Source organism: Rutilus rutilus (genome assembly GCF_951802725.1).
Source record: "Rutilus rutilus genome assembly, chromosome: 4".
Lineage (NCBI taxonomy): Eukaryota > Metazoa > Chordata > Actinopteri > Cypriniformes > Leuciscidae > Rutilus > Rutilus rutilus.
In genome coordinates, this window is record NC_140212.1 from 32853003 (window position 1) to 32878686 (window position 25684).

At 38.0% G+C, this 25684-nt stretch overlaps 1 protein-coding gene across 1 annotated transcript; it reads right to left on the reverse strand.

Moving 5' to 3' along the window:
• Positions 1-2160: 2160 nt before the first annotated feature.
• Positions 2161-18283, reverse strand: LOC311289712 (tripartite motif-containing protein 16-like). The gene is made up of 6 exons (XM_084407942.1): positions 17637-18283; positions 10149-10244; positions 9829-10062; positions 9318-9477; positions 3101-3148; positions 2161-2860 (listed from the first exon to the last, which is right to left on the reverse strand). The coding sequence occupies exons 1-6, from the start codon at positions 18207-18209 to the stop codon at positions 2337-2339; spliced, it is 1635 nt and encodes a 544-aa protein (XP_084264068.1). The 5' UTR covers positions 18210-18283; the 3' UTR covers positions 2161-2336.
• Positions 18284-25684: the final 7401 nt, after the last annotated feature.

Sequence of the window (25684 nt, forward strand, 5' to 3'; positions counted from 1 at the left end):
GCATTTGCAAATTTGCAAAAACCTGCAAAATCGGCAGTGTATCAAATACTTGTTCTCCCCACTGTATATATATAAAATAACTACAATTATATATATATATATAATCTAATAACAACAACAACAATAATAATATAATATAAAAATATAATAATAATAATAATAAAAACACACCACAGATGCACAATAAATATTTAACAATAAAAAAGAGAAGGACAGGGACAATAACAAGATGGAACTTTTTCATTTTTCAGATAATGTTTTTATTGCACATATATTTTATAATTGTATGTTAATTCCTAAATATAAAACATATACATTCAGACACAGTCAATAATAAAATCTATACCAGCGGTCACATGACAAAAGAACGACCCGAAAGACTAGACTAGATGAACTAATCATTTTCTCTTTCCGGTATTGACAGCATAGTCTCTATTGGGACTGACAGGAAGAACGAAAGACTTGACCCAGCCGAGCCGAACCCGAATTCCCGAAGACTCGAACTAATCATTTCTGTTTCCTGTTTGAACCAGAAGACACGAGGTGGGGAACAGACGTGATCAATGTGAAGTTGCAAAAGAAAGAACGTCTCGGATCAGGAGGTGAAGTGAACTAACAAACTGCAATAGCCTGAACTTAAGACCCAACTAATCAATTAATTAAACATTTTGGTTTCTTATCATTTGGATTTGGCTAGTTTAGTTTATAGTTTATTTTTATTTTTTCAAATGTAATCAACATTTTCGTAAGGACTAGATGTGCTGGTGTAACAGGTACAGAAAGTGTACTGTTAAATGTATGTATAGTTTATTAGAATTCTCACAAAATTGTTCATTTACATGCACCTGATATGACTGCCTAAGTGAAATGAGTACCTTTCCCTTTAATTGATGTGATGTCATGAGTCAATATCATTTCCTGTTCTATCCCCTCCTCTTTCTCTTTGCATTGGTGACGCACTGAGAGGTGAGGTTATTTTGGGCTCCTGATCATTTTTTTTTATCCTAATTTTAATTGTTGCTTTTATGTCTTTATTTTCACTCTAATTTATGTATATAATATTATTTTACCTATCTCTGTGGTTATTTTTGTCATTTCATCCCGTTTAAGTTATATTTTTGCATCTGGGCCTAAATGTGAAATGAGAGCACATGTGACAAGTGTACATCACATTTGTTTTATAGAGTTAACGAGGACGAATCTCACTAAGAGGCTGATTACATTTGGTTGTATATCAGGTATGTTTTCTGTTATATGCATTTTATTGTTCTATATGATTTATTTCTCTTTGCATTGGTGACGCACTGAGAGAGTTAACGAGGCTGAATCTCACTAAGAAGGCTGATTACATTTGTTTGTATATCAGGGATTAAAGATCAGTGAAACTGCCGAATGCTGTCCTGTTCTTCTCATACGCAACCAAAAACACAACGCAGACAACGGACCAGTTACATTGGGCTATTTAACATTACATTTTAATTATATTCTGCTGAAATGAACGAAATGACAAACACTTTTGCTGAACGAGATTCAAAGATCCGAGTCAGTAAAATGATCCGAACTTCCCACTACTAGTAAGAAACACTGGCTGAGGTCATAATCCAGTGGGATTGGCTCATCTTTCAGGAAGGTCAAAGGTCATCGTATAGATCACATGGGTCAGGTTACAGTTTTCCTTCTTTCAAACTTCATATATTTCTGAGTTATCTAGATTTAACTGATGATGATTCGACTCAATCCTTGTTGTTGTTTTTATCTCATCTCAGTTTTGTCAGAGACTCAGGTCTGTAAATTCAGTTCTGTTCAGGAGGTTTATTTAATGTAAACTGGATTAGAATAATTATGCTCATACTTTCACTGATCAAAGCATTATAGTATGATCAGATGATCTGGGTTTATATATTTTACATTTATTAATGAACTGACATTTATAAATTTTACATTATAATTTTTTTTTTATTGAATGACATTTTATTAAATCATGTGTGTGATAATTTAATTATACGGTAATTTTGATAGTAATATAAAAATGATTTATGTGACACTAAAATAAGAACTTGAATGACTGATTTCCATCAACACAAATTGAGTTTGAGAAAAGCACAGATACACACTGTCACTCATCATGACTCACAAACACACACTTGATCTTCCTGTCTATATGAGGATTCATTACACACATTTATTCTGACATGTTATTTCACTGACAGAAGTTTAGCTGTAGAATTAATGAAATGAAGAGAAAATAAGAGACTCTATAACATCTCACTGTCACTGATTTATCATGCAGCTCAAAGCATTATGGGTAGAATCTCTCTACAGTCTGTTCTCATTCATCAACACAGTTTCACTGATCCAGTATACACCCTAAACCCAGGATAGAGCGGCTGAGTGAATGTGGTCTGGACTGTGTGGATGAGGCTCATTGTGTCAGAGACGCTGTAGAAGGACAGAGTTCCTGCACTGTGATCCACATACACTCCTATTCTCCTGCTGATGGGCTTTACAGGGAGTTTAGTCATAATCTTATTGTGATAGAATGAGTAACTGGAGGGAGAGCAGTACAAACTCCAGGACTGATCATTATATCCAAACAAACACTCATAACCATCTCCCTTCCTCCTGATGCTCTTATATGACACTGATATACACACACCACCAAACAAACCAGCACTCCACTCAATCTCCCAGTAACAGCATCCACACACACTCTCTCTACACAACACCTGACACACATCAAATCTGTCTGGATGATCAGGATACGGTTGATTTGTGAAAGTGTTAGTAATCACTCTGTTCCTCTCAGACAGACTGATGTATTTATTCACTGTGTTCAGATCCAGAGTGAGCTGATGGGAATCTGATGGAGAGAAAACACATCAGAATCAGGAATTATGAATCTGTCTGATCTTTTATTATAGCTGAACTCTTCATGTTCAATATATCAGTAGAGTCTCAGTACAGTTGACCAGATATCCTGTGCAAATCATAATTTACATGATCAAGTATAAAACTCTTCTGTCATGTTTTCTTTCACCTTCTACAGGAAGAACATGAAGACACTCAGTGAGTTTCTCTGCTGGTTTTCTTAGTGACTTACATTGTAGGAAGTCGTTCCTGGTTCTGGGAACAATGTTGGTGAAAGTGACTGTGGAAATCAACAGACATGAAGAGTGTGATTATCATGTCGAGAGAAAATGATCCCTGCATCCGTTCCTAAGACATTTCTAATATGATCTTCTACATCAGAGGTCCCCAACCCCCGGGCCGCGGACCGGTACCGGTCCGTGGGACATTTGCTACCGGGCCTCACAGAAAGAATAAATAACTTAACGTATTTTCCGGACTATAAATCGCTCCGGAGTATATGTCGCATCAGTAAAAAAATGCGTCATGAAGAAGAAAAAACATAATATAGCCTAAGTCGCACTGGACTATAAGTCGCATTAATTTAGAAATGTAGCCTATTTCACAAAAAAATAATAATAAAAAAATAATAATAATAATTGTTCGGATGGGACAGTTCACCCTTACGGACGTGAGCGCTCTGAAAGCGGCACAAAAAGACTGCTTTAAAACTTTCACAGAGACCTCAGACAGAAAGCAAAAAGCCTGTCTTTAAATTGTATTTCGTTTTGTATTAATTGTATCTTAATTTTAATCAATGTTTCATCACCCAATTGCCTTGGATTTAATAAGAAGTAAATATAATAGAAAATATTTAATCAGGACACGGAGGCGCGGGCGCGTGAACTGGAGCTGATCTCATAAATTAACCGAAATTCAGCGTATAAGGTAGCCTACTTGCCTCACAGACCTGAGACATAGAAAGCTTGAAATGTCTAATTTTAAACAGAACAATTCAAAACAAAAGAAAACTGACTGTTCTCTGCTTATGTAGGCTAATTCGTATGAAATGTGCATTTCTCTCTGGCGCGTTCACTAGGCATACTGCGAAGATCGAGTCAGCATTGTCAACTTCATCTTTGCACAGAAAACACTTGTTTATTATTAAACAATTAAAATGTCTCCTGCTATATTTTACATATTCATAATCATTAATTTTGGTTCTTAAAATCGGTTCTTTGTGACAGCTTTTAGGTGCTTTATTGGCAGCGCCACCCTTACATCGCATCAGCACCGTAAACATGGAGATTTTTTTCTTTCGGGGGGCTTTTTGTTTGTGTTCAGGCTTTCTCAGTTGTCTTTAGGCGCGATATTACGAGTACCCTGCTAATAAAATTGCAAGTAAGCCTACACATTGGATTCACGTTTATTATTATATTTAATTATTTTTTTATATATATTTTGATGTATTTATCCGCCGCACCTTAAAGGCCGGTCCGTGAAAATATTGTCTGATATTAAACCGGTCCGTGGCGCAAAAAAGGTTGGGGACCGCTGTTCTACATGATATGAGATGATGGACGATCATTTCTGAGAGCTGATGAATCTCCAGGGGTCTCATTTATAAAACTGTGTGTATGATCCTTAAGTGTTTGTGCGCCCGAAAGCCAAAAATGGCGTACGGTAAAAAATATTTAGACTTTAGAAAAATATTTGGACTTTAGAAAAATAATTGATTAATGGTACAAGACATTAGGAAAATCATTTAGTAGCCTATCCTTGCCTTGTTTTTGAAAACAGATAAAGTTTTTCTCAATCTTTTCCACTGGCCAATAGTATTTTTAATTTACATATTTTTAATGGAAACGGATAGGCCTTGTTTTATTTTTATTTATCTATACAGTTTAAAGTTACAGGGACAGTGCACATTAATAAACATTTATGTAAATGTGCCAGTTTAGCCAACTTGGCTAATTTTCAACTGCAGTCCCTGGGCAGGTGTGATGTCAGACAGACCACATTAAAACAATCAACAATACTTATACATGCATTAAATCACATTTCATAAAATACATAAAGTACAGTAACACAAGGACAACAAAACATAAAACAAGGCAAAATACGCTTCAGATGATTTAAATAACTAAAAAGTATGGGCACACACTTGATTATCTTTTAAACATGATTTTAAGTTCATTTTAAATGACCAATATGAATCACAGTCTCTAATAGACGTAGACAAACTGTTCCATGTGTGAGCTGCTCTCACAGAAAAATCTGACTGTCCAAAGGCAGTTCTCCTCATTTGTATTACACAGTCACCTCTTGACACAGACCTGGTGTGTCTAACAACAGTAGTTTTCTGCTTTATAAAAGCAGTAAGTGGGGGAGGAGCTAAGCCATGTAAAATTTTATAAACAAGACAGGCATCTGTAAATTTGATAAGATTTTCCCAGGTCATTAAATTATGTTTTTTTAAACAGTAACAGTGGTGATAGGTATTTGGCTTCCTATCAAGCACCTTAGAAGCTTGGTGGTAAAGTTGCTCCACAGGTTTAAGTGTTGTACTGGAAGCTTGTGCCCAGCTAGTCAAACAGTATAACAGATGTGGCATGATCATGGAATTAAAATATATTGTCGCTGCCTTTGTAGTTAAACAATTTCTGATATGACGGAAATTTGACAAATTGAATTTTACTGTCTTAACAACTTTTTTAATTTGTTTTTTAAACGTTAAATTAGAATCAATTAATATACCTAGATATTTAAAATCAGATACCGTTGACAACTGTTCCCCTGCAATACAAATATTGGGTGTGAAATTATCTGTTGACCTCTTCGTAAAAAACATACATGAGGTTTTCTTTATATTTAAATGAAGACAGGAATTATTAAGCCATTGCATGACATCGGCCATCACTGCTGTAAGCTTAATAGCTGCTTGCTGTTTGGTCGGTGCATGTACATAAATGACAGTATCATCTGCATACATTTGAATGTCAGACTCATTGCATACAGTGGGAAGATCATTTATGTATATGCTAAACAACAGGGGCCCTAAAATTGATCCCTGAGGTACACCAATATTACAACTGATGGCCGATGACACCTCATCATTTATCCGGACTCTTTGTTCTCGATCTTCCAGATAGGATTGCATCCACTCAATAACTTTGGTGGCGACATTGAACCATGAAAGCTTTTTGAGTAGGACACCATGATCCACAGTGTCGAAAGCTTTCTTTAGATCTAAATTAGATAAAGGAGGAGTTGTTGGGGCCATATTCTTAGATCTCACATTCTCCAGGAAAAAGCAGTTTGCAGTTTCCGTTGAATGGTTGGATCTAAAACCAAACTGCATAGGATGCAATCTGAAAGGGCTGTTGTTGAGGTGGCTAGTAAGTTGTTCTACTACATGTCGTTCGATTACCTTTGACACTATGGGTACTATGCTAATTGGTCTGTAGTTACAGACCTTAGATGTATCACCTGTTTTATGAATCGGTGTTATTATAGCTGTCTTCCATGCTTTAGGATAAATTCCCTCATTAATGGATCTATTAATAATATGAGTTAATGGACTAGACAAACACTCATTAAACACTTTCAAAAACATTGTGTCCAGTCCATACACATCTTTAGCTTTGGAATTCTTTAGGGAATTTATTATCATTCTCACTTTGGCTTCAGAAATGTCCTGGATCTCCAATACAGGTTTATTGTAGTTTGCAGGCATCATATTTAGTGAATTAGTGGATAGGTTATGTGTCAGGGTCGATACTGATTCTACAAAGTATGAATTAAAAATTGCTACTATTTGAGCTTTGTCCTGTGTAATACTATTATTAAAACAGATTTCCAAGCGCTGTTCATTACCATTATGATGTTTTCCTGTCAACCTCTTTATGTTCTCCCAAATCAATTTGTTATTTCCCTTTGCTTGGTCAATAACATTAAGAAAAAAATTCGCTTTTGCTTTCCTAATCTCTTTTGTTATCTTATTTCGTATGCCTACAAACTTTAATCTATCAGTTACTAGTTTTGATTTTAGGGCTGCTTTCAATGCCGAATCTCGTTCTCTCATCAGTTTGTGTATATCACTACTTAGCCATGGAAACACATTTTTTTTCCTGCGGTCAGGTTTAGTTCTCCTTAGAAAATTATTCATCGTACGTTGAATTGTGGAGAAAAAAGTCTGACAGTCAGAGTCAACATCAGAATAAGACAATATATTATTCCATTCAATTTCTTTAATTGCATTTTCAAAGTCATTTTGTTGTCCCTTAGGTATTCTGAGCTGATTGTGCTTTTTTACACAACAGTTAAAACGCATTTTTGTCAATTTCCTAACTCCAAGTATTAAATTATGGTCGGATAACCCAGTGATCAAATTGAACGTTTTAACAATTCTCTCTGGTTTATTACTAAATATCAGGTCTATCAGTGTTTTTGACCTCTTGTGTTATTCTTGTTGGTCCCTTAATTAGCTGTGTCATGTCAAAAATATCTGTAATTATTTTCAGGGCACTTCTATTACGTTAATCCTCCCAGTTTATGTTAAAATCCCCCATTAAAATGACCTCTTTTCCAGAATTACATTCTTTTAGAATACTCTTTAGTTGATCTAAAAACAAAACTAGTGTGGAAGAGGGTGGTCTATACAAACCAATAAGGCTGAAGGACATTTGTGGAGACAATGTAATATTAAGTCCGATACATTCAAGCCCATTTTCATGTTTCCACTGGATTTGACGGCAATTGATAGTCTCTCTGACATAAAACATTAACCCCCCTCCTCTTCCGTCAGGCCTGTCCCTCCTAAAGATATTATAGCCTGGGACACTTAATGCTGCACTTGGGGAGTTTTTATGTAGCCAGGTCTCCGATAGACACAGGTAATCCAAATTAGAGTTTACAATAAGATGTTGAATTTGTTCACTTTTCCCTGTGACACTACGAATGTTTATATGTCCTCCAAGTAATCCCTTAGGTTTTGCTCGTGGATCCCACAGCATTCGAGCCTGATTTACAGTTTGTACGAATTTCCACTTCTTGCGCTTAATAATTGCAGGATTTAAGAGTTTCCTTTTAGTTGGCTGTTGTAGTTTCGTTGTAATGGTATTTACCGGGTCCAGTTCAACATCAGAAGACCGCGAAATCAACGAGGACAAATTTCCTCGACCCATATCAATTCCTATAGAAAGACAGGGAGCCGCGGACAGCGCCGGACCCTGGCACTCACCCAACTCGTCAGCCACCCGCACATCACCGGCTGCCTCCACCGTAATGAATTCAGTTTGTTTATTTGGCCCGGGATTGAGTTGGACATCTCCAGAGAGTAGAATAGTTGTTGTCAACAGGTAGCCGAGTAGTTTCCGGAATACGTAGTATCCTTTAATGTTTCGATTTTTATATGAAGAAATGCGCTGGGGTGCATAGTGCGCTTTACCATTATTTAAAAAATCGTGGTATGCTCCATACTGTCCGCTCCAATGAAACGTCAAGCACACGTGCTTTGTGGGGATGTTGGCTTTTCCCAACACCGGCATTGTAGCGCCGTTCCAGCATGGTCGCACTGACATGATCATTAACACCGCTATATAGCTGGTAATTATTATAACATGCCAAAAATAGAGCGCAGATTTGTACTTCCACTCATTGCGAGATTTTCTTTGCTGAAGTCGGCGTAATTGCAAAATGACATTAGACTCTAGTAGAGCAGCACCTGCCTCACTGCATCCACTTCCGTCCGCCATTCGCCGTGAATAGGACTGTCTGCTTGTTGTGCAGTATTTGCACGAAAACATTTTCTCAGACAATCTGCTGTTATCATAAGCAATTCTCTCTGTAGTTCAAACATTAAAACACAACATGTCACAGGAAAAGTGTTCAAAAAGCATTATATTTATTGAATATAATTTTTTTTTTGTAACTTCTCAGTAATTTAAGTGCTTAACTCCATTAATGAGAATGGAATATTTAATCTAAATGTTTATATCAGAAGTAAAACAGTTTAAATAAAAAAAACAATTTCTCTTTAAACTGTTATTGTGAACATGCATTGTATTTATGATTAGGACTCATAATGAAGATTTACGGTTTTCCTTCATCTGCCATTAGATAGGCTATATGCGTCAGTTTCACTAAACGGTCCATTTAAGAATGGATGGATGTTTGCTTCATGTGATAGGCTTGGCGAGTGAAATTATATTTGTGTTATCTTTCTGTATTTTCTTAAAATGTTCTGTCTAAAAGTGACCAAACAGACATTTAACTCCAGCTCACCACCTGTCGGTGCTCCGTCTCCAGAATGTTTGTACACATGACTCAGAGTTTACGTGCAGGTGCGCAAATTTTCCCGTCAAATTAGTTTTTATAAATCACAACTTATGCGCCGGAAGTGGCGTACGCCTCTTTCAGGCCCTGTTTTGTGCGACGCAATGGTTATAAATGAGGCCCCAGGACTTTACCTCTGTCAGAGATCTTCTTCAGCTCCTCTTTGCAGAAATCCTCCAGTTTGTCTCTCAGCTGACGGACTGATTCTCTCATGCCATCAAAAGAGGAGAGAGAACTGAAGGGATTGTCATTTACATCTGTAGATTCAGGAGGAGCTGAGAGAGACTGGAAACTCTACAGAAAACAGAAATCAAAGCTCATCACCTCCACACTTCATCAATAACCTGCACTACTGTCAGATTTCAGCGGCTCTTGTTGATCTTGACATCTTTAGTAACTGAACTAAATCCAGCTCTTTCACAGCATCAGGTACATTTTTCTTCATATTCATTATATGACATTAGAGCAACAAATTATATTCTTTCAATAGAAGAAGATCAGATGAGAGTCTGACTGATGATGATATAATAACCGAACACACAGATCAACACTTCAGTCAACGGCTCATTCTGCTCTCATGAAATGTTTCTCTGTGAGTCTCTTGCTCAAGTCCACTATGACCCTGTTCTTCTAGATCTCTGTTACCTGCAGGAAATGGATGTGATCCTGTGTGTGTGAAAGCTGCTCCAGCTCAGCGTCTCTCCTCCTCAGATCATTGATCTCCTGCTCCAGTCGCTCCAGTCGTCCTTCAGCTCGACTCACTGCAGTCTTTTCCTGATCTCTGATCCGCTGTGTCGCCTCAGAGCGGCTTCTCTCAATGGAGCGGATGAGCTCAGTGAAGATCCTCTCACTGTCCTCCACTGCTGTCTGTGCAGAGCGCTGTTAGGACACACATCACAATCACACAGTGGCTTCAGTGAGTCCTGACTGAGACGTCTCAAACTTCTCTTCTTCTCCAGACTCACCTTATGAGACGCCACAGCCTCTCTCAGCTGCTGAAGATCTTTCTCTCTCTGCTGGATCCTCTGCTGGAACGACCTCTGCGTCTCCTTCAGCTGGTGCTAAAGGACAAACCAATGACAGTGACAGTAATACTACCACAAAATCATCATGTGAACAGCTGATATGAAGCAAATATTGATGTGAGATCTAGTATGGAAATGTTCAAAGGCTCAAACTAGGGATGCACCGATAGCACTTTTTCCAGAACGAGTCTGATACCGATACTTTCATTTCTAGTACTTGCCGATGCTGAGTACCGATAGCTGTATATTCATTGCATTTGTAATTTTAAAAAAATATTGTCTTGAGAAACCAAAATAATTTGAATCAAATTAGTTGCCTCAATTCATTTAGCAAATATTTCCTTCAGTTATTTTCACGTCTAATTGTGGCTGTTAAAATGTATTGTAGGAGCTTCTGTTACTTTCACTGTTCATTCTATTGCTTGTGTAATAAACCTCATTGAACAGCCCTACGGTGGTCAAAAACTCTCAACAGCCAGCCGGTTTGATCAAAGGGAGTTTACACTTTATTTCAGATAGAAAAGATAAAACTCATAATCAGGGCCGTAGCTAGAGGATTCGGGGCCCCCTGAAAAAATATTGATGTGGGCCCCCTCCACCAATATCATATACTGTAAATAGATGAGCATGGAGGCCCAAATATAACAGAAGATGGTGATGTTGTTGTAAAACCTTTATTTTAAAAGTTAAATGTTTATATAAAAATTACAACTAATAAAAACTAACAAAAAGCAAGAAATTGTTGAATAATAATAAAACCAATTTTAAAAAAGTAACAGCAAAATAAAAATTTTTCCCATCTGTCTGTTATAATTCATAAATCAAAAAGTAAACATTTTTAAATTTGACTGCATTCTTGTCAATTTCTAAAATAAAATAATTTGTCTTATTTTTTAATAAAGATAATATTGAACTGGTAATATTATTAAATAAATCTAATAGATGTATTCATCCAAGTGAAGTGTGTTGTATTCGTGTTTTCTTGATGTAATAAATACTTAAATAAAATACATCAGTAAATACAATAAATACATCAGCTGGCAGGTCAGGTGCATAATGCAATGTGTCGTGACTCGTGTTAATTTTTTAACTCTATTTACAATAGTGTAAAAAGAGAAATTTTGACCACGTAATCATTCGGCCGATTGTGGTGCGCAGCGATAATGAAAAGTGACAGAACCCGGCAGGCTTTAGTCGACTGTAGTTTTCTTATTCCCAGCGAAATAACAATGCAACCTGTCTTTAAGAACGTATTGATCGACTGAGATACAACAACTCTCCTGGCCTCCCTCTCCTTCTTTTCATGGCGTGTCTGGTAACGAAGTTCATCGTTAACTTCAGGCACTGCCGCCTCAACTGTGATTGGTTCTGTTCACGAGCTGGGGTGGGACTTACAATTTTATTGGGTCCATCTGATGTTTGTCACTGACTGAATAATTAATAAATACTTTAGATCGGACTAAACCATTTTTAGGGAGGTAAGAGAAGCAGATATTTGGAAAAAATATTTAACCAAATTGCATGTTTTTGTGGTTTTCATTTAAATCTCAGGCATGCAACTAATATAAATATTATAATTATTCATACAACAGGGGCCTATATAGCAGGGGCGATTCTAGGGTCAGAGCTTTAGGGGTGCTGAGCACCCAATGAGCCCCACTGCCACCACCCACCCTCTTTTCACACAAAAACAAAAAATATGTCTATTGAAAAATAACTTTATCATTTTAACATTGGTTCAACTAACTCCAAAATCCCGATTTTTTTTTTTTCTTTTTTTCTGAGACCTTTTCAGAACACCAGCTTAATTGTGAGTTCACACAGACAGCCCCCTGTAACAAACACAAAACCTTCTTCACTCAGCTGGTTTTCCTGACCGTTAACTCCATGCGCCTCCTTTTGTATCAACAGATTGGTTAGATTAGATTCAACTTTATTGTCATTGAACAAAGTAACAAGTACTTGGACAACAAAATGTAATTCATCTTCTGTAAATTATTTACAAATGGCCATCTCTAACATATCTGGTTGCTCGCCTGTCTGAACTTTCATAAACCAATTTAAGTCATCAATAAATAATAATAAAACAAGCTTCACATCAAGAAAAAAAAAAAAAAAAAAAAAAAGAAGGTAAAACCAAGAAGTCCAAAATATCCAGATTATTAACAGAGGTCTTAGAAATACTTAGAAAGTAAAGATATAAAAAAAAGAAAGAGAGGGAAATCTTTATAGTACTTCCCCTGAATCCCCATTTGGCTCTACTTTGGGAGAGTTAATCTATGTCGCCGCACTTTGAGGGTGGCAAACTTGTCAATGACCCTTTGGTGGTCAATTTTTTCAAGCAACTCCTTCTCAATAGACATCACAGCTAGGTGCTGGAGTCTGCTTTGGCCTGTGGTCCTCCTCAGCCATGTATGGAGCCGACGCAAGGCACTAAAAGACCGCTCACATGTACAGCTGCTAACTGGTATTGTCAAGGCAACCTGCATAACAGCTTTCAGTGAAGGGAACATTTCCGAATCTAGGAGTTTGTACACTGCTAGCATGTCCTGAACTGTACCAGCCTCAATCTTGCGCTTCAGAAAGTTTTTTGCAACTATCACTTCCTCTGACTTAAGTTCAATATGGTAATGCAGAGCCAGTGCTGTCAGATGAGGTTCAGACAAGAAATGGCCTGAGGTTGGACTGCATGCCTGAATTCCATTGAGCACATCCTCATTCACACCAGAAAAACGCCTCTCAAGTTCACAGATCATTCGGTCCAGACAAGGAAACAAAAGTTTCCTCTTGAGATCTTCAGACTCTGAAGAGCCACAGGTTTCACTGCCTGCCCCACAAGTTGACTCAACAACATATTCATCCATTCTCTTTGTCTTCCGCCTCTGTCCTGAGGATGATTCTACAGCTATCTGGTTTGCCTCACACATAGCTATTGTTCTGGAGTACAGATCTGCAGCAGTGGTGTCACTGCGTTTCTGCTTCATGGTGTCAGTCACTGCATTTTTGTATGTCACTGCTTGGGCAATGTCAATGGTCTCCTTCTGTAGGTATCTGTGTAAACCTGCTGTTACAGACAGGAGAGTGTGGAAAACCATCAGCAAATACACTGAGGAGAATTTACTGAGTTTTGCCCTCAATCCAACTGCTATAGGTGTCTTGATTGTGGAGAGGCACTCAATGATAGCAGGGAAATTATCAATCACTGCAGTCACTGAATGAAGCTGGCATGCCCAGCGTGTAGTTGACAACTGCACAAGTTCTCTTGGCTGCAACCCTAACTTCTTTTGAGTGTCCACAAACTTATGGTGGTTTACAAGGGAGACACTAAAGAAAGAATGGAGACTTTCCAGCATGTTGAAGAACTCTGTGGCTTCAGAGACAGCTTTGCATGTGTGACATAAAACAAGATTTAACTCATGTGCATAGCAATGCACATAAATTGCCTCAGGGTGCTTCTTTTTAAAATGGGCTTGTACACCCCCAACATCCCCACTCATGACAGCTGCCCCATCGTAGGTCTGTGCCACACATTTCAACTGATCAATTCCCTTCTTTACCAACTGATTTTCAATTGCAGCTGTTATCGAAGTAGCATCAAACTGTGACACCTCTGTAAGGGCTAGGAACCTTTCTTTGACGGCACCCTCAACAGACACGTATCTAACACAGAGTGCCAACTGTTCTGTCTTTCCATCCCTGGCCTCATCAGCCATAATGGCATACATATTTGCTCCCTTTATCTCACTGATGATATTTTCTGTTAGTTCTTGTGAACAGCACTTTATCATCTCATTTTGGCTATCAGATGAGAGGTACGTGGTGTTTGAAGGGGCTGTGTATCTCTGCAAGAAGGGATCAAATTTGGTCAAAAGTGACATGCACTCTAGGAAATTGCCTTTGTTGTGACTCTCATCTGTTTCATCGTGACCTCTGAATGCTATGCCTTGCTTCCCCAAGAAGCAGGTTACTGCCATAATACGCTCTAGGTACTGCCTTCTTTCACTAATTTCAGTGGTACTTGCTGCCTCTATCTGCTCTACAACATTCCCTTTTGACAGGCTTGCTTTGTAGCTGTTCCAACAAACCACACTGTCCTTATGTGACTGTGTTGTTTCATGTTTTTGAAACTTGCTAAGTGCCTTTTGCCAGTAATTAACTCCATCATTCACAAGTGCATCCTTTCTGACATTTTTGCCAAATACCCTACAAGGAAAGCAGAAAGCAGCATTTTGTCTAGCTGAGTATTCCAGCCATCTGAAACTTTTGAACCACTGTTCTTGAAAGGCTCTTTTTTGTGTGCCAAACTGAGTATGAGGGTATTGAGACAGCTTTAACTGTTTAGGACCAGTGTCCTTATCCCCCAAGTCTGAACAGCTCTCTTCTGGCCCTGCTGCTTTGGCTTGGTGGTCTCCATGTTGCACTCCCTCTGTCTCTTCATTTCTTGCACTAGTCAATTCCCTCTCATCCCTTATGGACTCTCCCTGTTGTTTTCCTCCTCCTTTATTATGAAAAAAATGTGGTGTAAAATAATGTTACAAAAAGTAAATGTCATATAGGCTGCTTAATGCCAATAAGTTATTATAGGAGTATGAGTAGTTACTGTTTTGCTTGCCACTATTCACTATATGTCAATTTATTGTTGTTGTTTCCTCACCTGGTTCTTCCTGCATGCTCTCCCTTTCCCTTTCCCTTTCTCCTTCTCCATCTCCCTCTCCCTCTCTTTCCCTTGGCACTGACAATCATACACAAATATATTGTAGGCAGGAGAGTTGAGGTCAGTTTGTCATGTCACAAAAATGTTATGGAGACCATTTACAGATTCTAAGGATATGATCAAAAGGCACACAAGAGGCGTGTCATTTTAAATGTATTTATTATTATTATTATTGGGCTTAGAAACTTTTTTAAATCACAAATTCATTTCACAAGAGAAGCTGTATTCTCCATTGTGGGTTTGAAATAAAAAAAAAAAATGTGGGGGACCATTGCCTAGATAAGTAATGGTTTGCAATGCATTATCTGTTACTTTAGCTTAACACTTTTCAGAAGAACAAAAAAAAAAAAAAAAAAAAAAACCAAGACAGAGGTCAGAGGCCCTAGTCTCTCACCTGAATCTGTCTTTTTTTTTCTAAAGAACTGTCGTATGTCCATTGCTCACTGGCAGGCCACACGCGCGCACACACACACACACACACACACACACACAAACACACACACACAGAGAGAGAGAGTAATGCTTGGAGTTCAGGAGTTAAGCATGGTTCAGGTTAAATCCTCTGTGTGTGAGGAATGAATAAATACAGCAAAAGAAAAACATTAAACTTTCTTTTATTGTCTAGTTTGATAGTCAGCCACAACTGAAAAATAATAAAACAGATATAAATCTAGGAATGAATAACAATTCGTTTAAAAAGCCACAGTGAGTGTTTTCACACATACTGGTGGTATACAGTGATATGTCGTTTGTTTTCACTCTGGTCCAAACGCCAGGGCTTCATGTTTCCATGACGACTGACCAGAAAAGACGCACGTGACGTCATGTTTACATGACTCCCGATTGTTAAAATGAGTATCAAATTAACGATAAACTTTAACAACAGAGACACACGTACGCACTACACAGGTACGCACTACACAGGTACGCAGTTTATTTGTCGCGCTGCTGTTTTTGTTTCACACTCTAGCAGTTAATAAACAGAACTGCATGCGTCTTGCGGAAGAACATTGTAACCGGCGCTACTTCTCTCCGTTCATGACTATGGACGAGTCACCCAGGTCCTGTGCTACTCCACAGCGGCGGCGAAACTAAACACTTATTATAGGTGTAACGTTACCATGCTGATTCAGGATACTGACTCCAGTAACGTTACTCACCGATATGGTTTCGGAATCGGGGCAACTCTAGGTAAAAGAAAAGAAGTGTGAGACACAGCTTTGGAGCAACTTAGTTGATTCACAACACTTAAGTTAGTGACTCCAGACTAGTACACTACTCACCGATATGGTTTCGGAATCGGAACAATCCGGAATCGGAAAAAAAGGAAAGAAGTGTGAGACCTATGTGTGAGACACAGCTTTGGAGCAACTTAGTTGATTCACAACACTACATAACGGGTTCTCACTCTGCGTGTGTTTCGCGCTGGATGACGTTCGTGCCGTTCGAGAAGAGGATGACACCATTTGCTAAGCGGGGATGTTTTCATTTTCATCCTTAACACATACATTTTAAACCACAAACTACGGAGTATGTTTTGGACATTATTTAACCTTGTCAAAGACGAACAAAATTTTTAGAATAACAACATTTCTTACTCCAAGTTTTAGGGGTGCTGAGCTCCCCTAAAAAGGGGCTAGCCTCGCCCATGCTATATAGTATAACTGCTGGATTTTGTGGGGGCCCCTATAATTGTCACCACCTTTCACCCCACTAGCGACGGCCCTGCTCATAATCACGGGTACAGGTATAGTCAGATACAGAGAAGGGGAAGAGAAACACGGGAAGACCCGCAAAGCACATCACTTCATCTACACACAGTGAGTTTCACGCTTAATACATCACACAGTGTTTTATACTCAACGTAGCACACCAGCCTGCACAGCACACAGTGGACACAAGTAAGGCGTGTTTCTCCGCGAGAGACAACAAATTTTTTGATCTCGTTTGAATTGTGCCCTGAATTACACACATGATGTTTGTCAATTTAAAAGATACATTTTAAAGTAAAAAAAGTCACAGTTTGATGTAAAACTGTTGAGGTATAAGACTGTGAAAATACGTAATTACAAAGACTACAAACCCAGAAGACGCACATGTGACGTCATACCTTTTCTCTCAATGAATGAAGCTAACTTTACTGAAGCTAACGTCTGTCATTTTTTCTATAGTCTTACGTTATAATCGTAACGTTACGCCGTCATGCCTGAGTGTTTTGTACCAGACTGCACACATACAAGCAACGGACAGCCACGTTGGTGACGTACATAGTGCGAGACGAGAGATGTAGTTCATTGAGCAATTTTCACATAAAACTAAATGTTACTCTTCTGTTTTATGACAAACTGCGACTTTCTTGACTTTCATAATTATCTTTTGAGTGTAGAGCTTCATTTTGACCTGAAAATAGGATGTTTGGGGAACTGGGTGAGACGTTATGGATTTGTGTTTACTGTTTTGAGAATACGAGGCATAGTTTCAAGAAATGTGTTTAAGCAATCGAGAAAAACTGTACGATTAATTAAGAAAAAAAAGTAGATCATGAGGTGCCTAAAGATTCCCATCCCTACTATACAATGATTTATTGCTTGTCTTTGTCGAATAATACAGAAGATAAAGAAGTTAAAAAGTAATCGCATATTAAATCGCAATCGCAATATTGGTAAAAAATAATAATAATTTGCAATTAGATTATTTTCCAAAATCGCTCATACCTGATCCTCTGTCCTCTGTGCTGCCGCTGATACAGTGTCGTGGTTTTTATGTTCATCCATCACACACAGCACACATATACACTTCTGATCAGTGCGGCAGAAAACCTCGAGGATCTTGTCGTGTTTCTGGCAGATCATCTCCTGCAGTCGTCCAGTGGCATCAGTCAGATTGTGTCTCTTTCCTTTAAACCAACTCTCATGTTGTTCAAGGTGATTCTGACAGTAAGAGTTCAGACACACCAGACAGGACTTGACGGCTTTGTGTTTTCTTCCAGTACAGACGTCACACTGCACATCTCCAGCTCCAGCGTAACAGTCAGCAGCAAGTTTAGTCTTCTTCAGTTTCTCCACCATTTCAGCCAGAATGGTGTTTTTAGCTAAAGCAGGTCTTGGCCTGAAGGTCTGTCTGCACTGAGGACAGCTGTAGACTCTCTTCTCATCCTCCTGATCCCAGCAGTCTGTAATACAGATCTTACAGTAACTGTGTCCACAGGGAATGGCCACTGGATCCTTCAGGAGATCCAGACACACTGAACACATGAACTCATCCTGAGAAAATCTGGCTTCTGCCATTTTACTGCATGAATACAGGGACACAAACACACAACAGCTCAACTACACTTCAGTTTCACTTTCCCTGAACTCATGTGTTTCCTGTTTCTGTGTTTGAGTGATGTGTGCAAAAGATAATAAAACGTCCACTAGATGTCAGTCTCAAACAGACACTCAAAGAATAGACATTACAGAGAAGCAGACAACACAATTAAAGCGCCCTGAATCTTTTCAGATGTGCTGGAAATTGCCATTGTTGACAAGGTAATTGCAATAAAAAAATGCAATAAAACTGGGAAATTCGTGACAGAGAGCTGGCAGACAGTTGTGCCCTGAACCCTTTGAGAGAAACAGTGAATGTGTGATGAACTCTGGTATCAGTTTGTCCAGGTAAGATGTCTGTTCAGAAACCAAACAGGGTTATGATAATGTAAATGACTGTAAAACTCTCTGTAATTTAGAGGGTAATGGAGATGGAAGCCAGGTGAACTCCACATACTTTTATCTTTGTGGATGAAGCTGGATTCAACCTGGCAAAAACACAGAATCGGTAATGAACAATGTCTATTCTAGAGGTCTAGTGCTGCTTCAAGAGTGAACATCTGGAGTCTATAATTGGGAAATATAAATTTGTTGAGCTTCGACCATCTCATGTACTCCGGTGTTCAGATACTCCGGTACAAAGATATTCAGGTACATTACAACTGTGGTGCTGCTGGTAGACTTTGCCAAAAACTACACGGCTGCTTGCCAAGATCAGATCCGGTCAGAAACAGGTGACAGTGTTTCCCTCTGTTCTGTGGTTTGAAGGAGAACATAGTGAGTGACAGCTTGGAACATGACAAGAGGTCTGTGGCAACATTCCTCACCAGGATTGAGGAAGACCTGAGGAAGAGAAACATCCTGCAATGAGAGCGATCAATTAGAGCATCATGTAAGGCTCTGCCTTAGTCCTCGGGCACTCTGGCACTGCCTCAGACATTATAAATGAGGTATGATAAAGAAAACAGCAATAACAATCAACAGCCTTATAACCCCGTATGAATGAATCCCACTGACATAAAAGCAAACAGCATAGTTTCAGATGAGAATAATGGATGAAAAGAAAAAACCTTCTCTGACCGTTGTCTATTGAGATGTGTCCTTTGGAAAATGTCTGTTGTACTATGTGTAGATGATGATGATGATGATGATGATGATGAGGAGGATGATATACAGTTCCATAAATGACAAACGATAGTCCAATTGATAACCATCCACTATGTGCTCCCACACGAACACTTTTTTTCCTTAGTGCTCAGTCCCAAATCCACTTTAGGATGTGATGTCCCTTCAGTGAGAGTATTAGTAGTATTCAAACTACTAATACAAAAGAGTCTTTAATGATTGAGTTTGAAACTAATGATGTGACGTTCGGCACAGAGGCTTCGAAGATTGTATAAAAAAAAAAAAACATCTCTCATTGAAGCAGTGTATCGGAGCTTGATTTGTTTTGCCATAACCACGTGATCTGTGACGTCCGAAGCTTCGTTTCCACACACAGTCACGTGACTGCTTCGTATTCAGATTCAAAAATAGCATGAACCCCTTGAGCAGGTTTCGAGTGTCATGCCATTCGGTAGTAGTAAATAAAAAAAGAAATAGACTTAGCCCTCACACTGTTGAACAAGTCCTGTTCCTTGATAAAAATATTTAATTTATTAAATACCCACAAAATAAAATGTCAGCTCCTCAGTTCACAAGCACTTCACCATTCCACAATAATTTTCTTTTATTTTGATTATATATGCCTACATGAGCCTTGTCTATGAACTCGGAAGATTAGGACTTTTTCATAAATTCATTCATACAGTGTTTGTTCATACATTGTGTAAGAACTACATCAACACTAACACATGAATTATGAGGATTAATTGTATTGCTTTGTGGTTTACAGAGCACAAAGTGATTTATTAAATGAAAAAAAAAAGGTCTTCTGGAACAGAAAGGCAGCTTTTCCACCTTTTGACCACAAGATGTCGTTAGTGTGCAACGTGTTGAAAAACTTTGAGTAATGAACCATTTTACAATACAGTCCAGGGGGAAAGCCCTGGTGCTTCATTTCACCATCACTATTTGAAACACAAATGTTCTCAATCCGGACTCTTAGTATTGCTAATAGCCCGTGTAGAAAGCCTTGCTTCCTCCTATCCAAACAATCTCCCTTCCTCTACTACCTCACCTGGATTTAATCTAGAGGAGGAGAGCAGCTTAGAGCCCCCAGAGGACGGTAGTAGTACTACAACCTACTATAATTCATAGTAACAGGACTATGGGCTTCAGTGCCAGCAAAGTCGCTCAGTACCATCGGCTTCGCCTCCGTCGGTCGTCACCAGGATGTTACCAGCCACATCTACATCTTGGCTCCTCCCTCCCTCCCAATGCTACTATAACTCTACGATGCTACTATAACTCTGCTTAGCCTCATATACAAGCACTTAGAGGGTAATAAAAACCATGTCAGAATGCTGTTTGTGGATTTCTCGTCTGCCTTCAACACTATACAGCCCCATTTATTGGTGCAAATGCTCATAGAAAATTTTGGGTTGGACTGCAACTCGGTTGGCTGGATTTTGGACTTTCTCACTAACAGGACACAGAGCTGAACTGAACTGACAGAACTGACCAATAATTATATTGTAAAGTTTGCAGATGACACAGTCATAGTAAGTTTAATGGACACCACTGAAACATCTTACGGCCCGGTACTACCATATTTTTTAAACTGGTGAAAAAGAAGCTTTTTTAGACTTAAATGTTACAAAGACAAAGACATGTGCATTGATTTTAGACGTCACCATCCAACTCCTGTAAAGACGATTATAGATGGAAAAGAGGTTGAATTTGTTGAGTCGTACAAGAATCTGGGAATCATCATTGATAACAAGTTGACCTTTCAACTAAACACAGACATGCTGAGTAAGAAAAGTCAACAAAGTCTCTTTTGTCTGAGAAAGCTAGCTAAGTTTCAAGTGGACAGATCTCTGATGACAATATAATTTTATAAATCTTTTATTGAGTCCATTTTTACTTTTTCATGTATTTGCTGGTATGCTTCTCTTAGTTTAAAACGGAAAAACACATTGGCAATGGTAAATAAAGTTAGCAGCAAAATCATCGGGATTCGGCAGATAACACTAACCGAACTGTACAGACATGTACTTAAAAAGGCTGAATCCATCATGTCTGATAGTTCTCTGATATAAATTCTCCTTTGTACCCTCTGCTTAACTCTGTAAAAAAGAGGTGACGTCTACACGTAAGGTATACTGACCTTAAACTTTAAATGTTTGTGGTATTCATTTATCCATTTGTCTGATTTTGTATTTTATTTTTTGTATTTTATTTTTTATGATGATGTTGCTTTGTTGTCATGTATTGTATGTTAACTTCTTTGCTACTGCAGCAAAACTAATCATCCCTTGGGGACAAATAAAGGTTTTGAACTTGAACTATAGTGTTTAATCTCTATCTAATGGCCTGGCAGCAGAATACAGGGGTTTTTAGGTCATTTTCGCAGATCCATGTGAAAGTGGATCGTTTTGACAATGGTGTCGCTTGTACGCAGAAAACTCAAAGGAAAAACTTCTCAGTTTTATGCATGTCGTGTAAACGAACCCTAAGTTCTTTTGTTTTCAGTGTTCAGTTGTCCTGTCTCGTTTAAGTTATGCACTGTGTAGGTTGCATTTGACAGATATATAATATCGACTGTCTATCTGTGAATAATGTTATTCATGTAAAGAATTAAAACACACAAAACTCTAGTTAGAATCAAAAATATAGTTTTATTTTTTATAGGGCGGCAGTGGCTCAGTGGTTCATGTAGATTGTCTACAAACCGGAAGGTTGGTGGTTCAATCCCCGGTTCCACCTGACCAAGTGTCGAGGTGTCCTTGAGCAAGACACCTAACCCCAGCTGCTCCCGACGAGCTGGATCGCCTTGCATGGCTGACACCGCCGTCGGTGTATGAATGAGTGAGTGAATGGGTGAATGTGAGGCAATATTGTAAAGCGCTTTGGTGGCCATTGGGTCTGTGAAAGCGCTATATAAATGCAGTCCATTTACCATTTACCATATCATGTGTACAGTTGATATTCATAACATTAATGTTTAAAGTAACCAAATTCCACTTTAAAATAAACTAGTTTAAACAATGGTAAAGGCCAAATCTGTGTGCTACGCACTCGTCACTTTGTTGTAGTTTTTGTGTTGGTAAAGATGAAGTTCGGGAATATATGTGAGGTTTTGTTAAGTGAACTTTATTTAATTGCTTCACAAATCTTTTGAACAAGTCAAGTTTGTGTTGAAAGATTTTCATGAGATGTTTTAAGTATGTTTTGCACGCGGTGGAAACTGGCAAAAATGCCAGAGGAAACGCTGAAAGTAGGAAAAAAGTTTGTGTTTTCCCTCTTGATTGAGGTGAAGTCCGTCGTCTTTGTACAGGTTTTGGATTATTTTTCCATTTTTGAGAAATGCTTTTGAAGTGTTTAGAAATAGAATATTTCTTGTTTGTGAAGTCCAGTGTTGAATCAAGCTGTTGCTCTGTTTGATTGTAGTTTTCAGTGTGGAGTCGTCATTCAATCGTGGTAAAATAGCGCTGATTGCGAAATACAGAACGTGTGGATTGACCAGTGAGATTCTTGCTATGAGAGTTTTCATTCGCTGGACGACAGTCGATGCAGACGCTCCACTTGCGATGTCGTTTGTTCCTATGTGGAGAATCACTATTGTGTAGTTGTGTAGTTTCTCAAAGTGTTTTATGTGTTGTTGAACGGATCTCAGGAGAGTTGTGTCTGGATGAACCCAGCATTGAGCGTTTGGAAAGTAGTCCTCAATATCCCGACACATTGAGTCTGTGAGGAAGCAGACCTGAAGACCTGTGAGAGAGAAGACATACTTGCTTTTACTGTGTTCACTATATGAATTATGATTATATTTTGTTTATTAAAATTGCATGTGTTACCTTGTGGTATGACGAATGTTCTTCTGTTGATTGTAGTTGTTATTGTGCCTTTTTCTAAAGAGACAAAAGTAGTAATGAATGATTTTACAAAGTTATTGTAATCTTCCATATGGTTTTTTAAATAAAATTAAGAGGATTTGTACAGAAGAGTTTAGCGACAACTGTAACATTGATTGCTCAAATTTAACGGATTATGCAAAATTAATGTTTTTCTTAGATACTGATGCATAAATAAAAAATATATATATATGAATGGTTTTAATTACTTTAAACTCAAATCATCATCTGAGTGAAATATTGCACATAATATTTAGTTCAGGTTACTTCTGTATTATTTGTATTAATGTGTCGTAATCGAATGTCCAACTTGGAAGTGGGATCTTCTCAGGTTAAAGGCAGCATTAGTATTTATCATGTGATCTCAACATGTGTCTCCACATGAGACGACCCAAATAAATAAAACCACTTTAATTAGGACACTCGATGACATTCGTCAAAAATATCATTAATTTCTGTAGAGCTGGACATTTTAATAAGCATCAAATGACAGAGTTCAGCTTTAAGAATGAAACCAACCTGTTTGTTCCTCAGTATCTTCATGTTTCACTCTGAAAGTTTCTTCAATCTTCATGGTTTCACTCTCCTCTTTAATAAACTCCATCTTTCTAACAGTGTCACGTTGATCTCAGTTGCTTCACCAGTAGCGCTGCAGTCTTCAAGTGTGACTAAAGCAGTGAAACACTGTGGTTTTGTACAGATTTCAGGGGGCCGTCCTTACAGGTGAAGATAAACCAAACAGAGCATGTAAATGATGTAAGCAGTTATAGGAACTTTCACCAGCTCTAATCCAATCAGCTCAACTATAGCAGTGATTATCATAGACATCAGGAAGAGTCACACCTTCATCCATTCATTCACACTAAACTCAGCTATTGATCAGCATCAACAACGACACCAATTACAGTAATGAGACAGAAGCAGCAAGAGCCATTAAAGACAAAAGCTGAAAGCCTCATTTACCATGATTTTACATTTGTATTGCCACACACCTAAAGCAATTTTAAACATTTACCCTTCTGCTGACTTTCTAAGGGTACGATTTAATTTTCACCAAAATAATGATCTTTTGCAGTAATTATGTAATAATCTTTTCCTTTCATGTCCAATCATAAGGTTTTTTTAATGGAATGCATTTTATGCAATTTAATGGAATGATTTAACAATCGCTAGGACACATTTCTCAATACTTAGGTCACTTTTTCAAAACTCTTCACACAGTTCTCCAAACCATCTTTCAGCTTCACACTCATAATGCACTGAAACTACCAAAACACTTTATTTATGTCTCAAATCAACTCATTCTTCCAACAAACACACTTTATCAATCATAATACACAGACCTAAAAAACACTAACATCAGGCAGGATTATACAATGTTTTGTGTGTGTAAAATGTCTTTACAAAACACGATTGAAACTGAGCTGCTTATAATTCACTGCAGTTATATGGTCCATGCTTACATTACAGTACACAATTCCTAAGTCTTCCCTTTTGAATGGATGATAATGAATTGAAAGACTAACACTTGTGACCTGAGTATTGAGAAATGTGTCCTAGCAATTGTAAAAACAAAACAAAACTGTAATTGCTAACAAAGGCAAACAATTGCACATCAACAACTAATATTGCCTGAACCTCTTACTGAGAGAAAGTACAACTTATGCGAAAGCTCAACCAACTCCATCCTAGAAGAAGCTGTCTCTGTGTTTATCACTACCCTTTTGCTACAGGACCTGATGTGTGAGGTGAGCAAGTGGCAGGGGAGATGAATAGTCAGATATGCGTCTATATGTTGACATTTTCTATGTTTATCTGTGTCTGAACCAATCAGAATCATCCAACCTGACGTTATGACGTAGCTTAGTGATTGTGTTAAGAGTATATTTGCTGCTGTATTGATTATGTATGAGAACGGTCTACAAACTCCTTGTGAGTGTTGAAGCTGTTGATGAAAGTTTGATGCGCGTTCAGAATCAATGATTTGAAACAAAAGGTTTGTAAAGGTTTCAGGGGCTTCATGAAGCATGTTTCCAAAGTGTCCATCACTAGTAACAAGTAGTTATAATATAATTCAAGATCTTAATACCTTAAGCTAACTTTAAGAGTTTATCTTAATAAACTCTTAAAGTTTCTATAGTTTCTCTATGTTTCTATAGCCTACTACTACTACTCAAGAAATATCGTAAAGTAACCAAATTAAATTAACTTCAAAATCAACAAATTTACACAATTGTAGAGGGCAAATATGGTACGCACCCGTCAGATTGTTGTAGTTTACAGATTTATTAGCATGAACAATGACAACAATGAAAGTAATGATGCATGAGCATTAAGAGCATCAGAGACAAAAACAACATTTACCATGATTTTAGAGCGACAAGTCACACTTTTACAAGACTTATTATTAATTATTTATTACTTATTACTAATTAT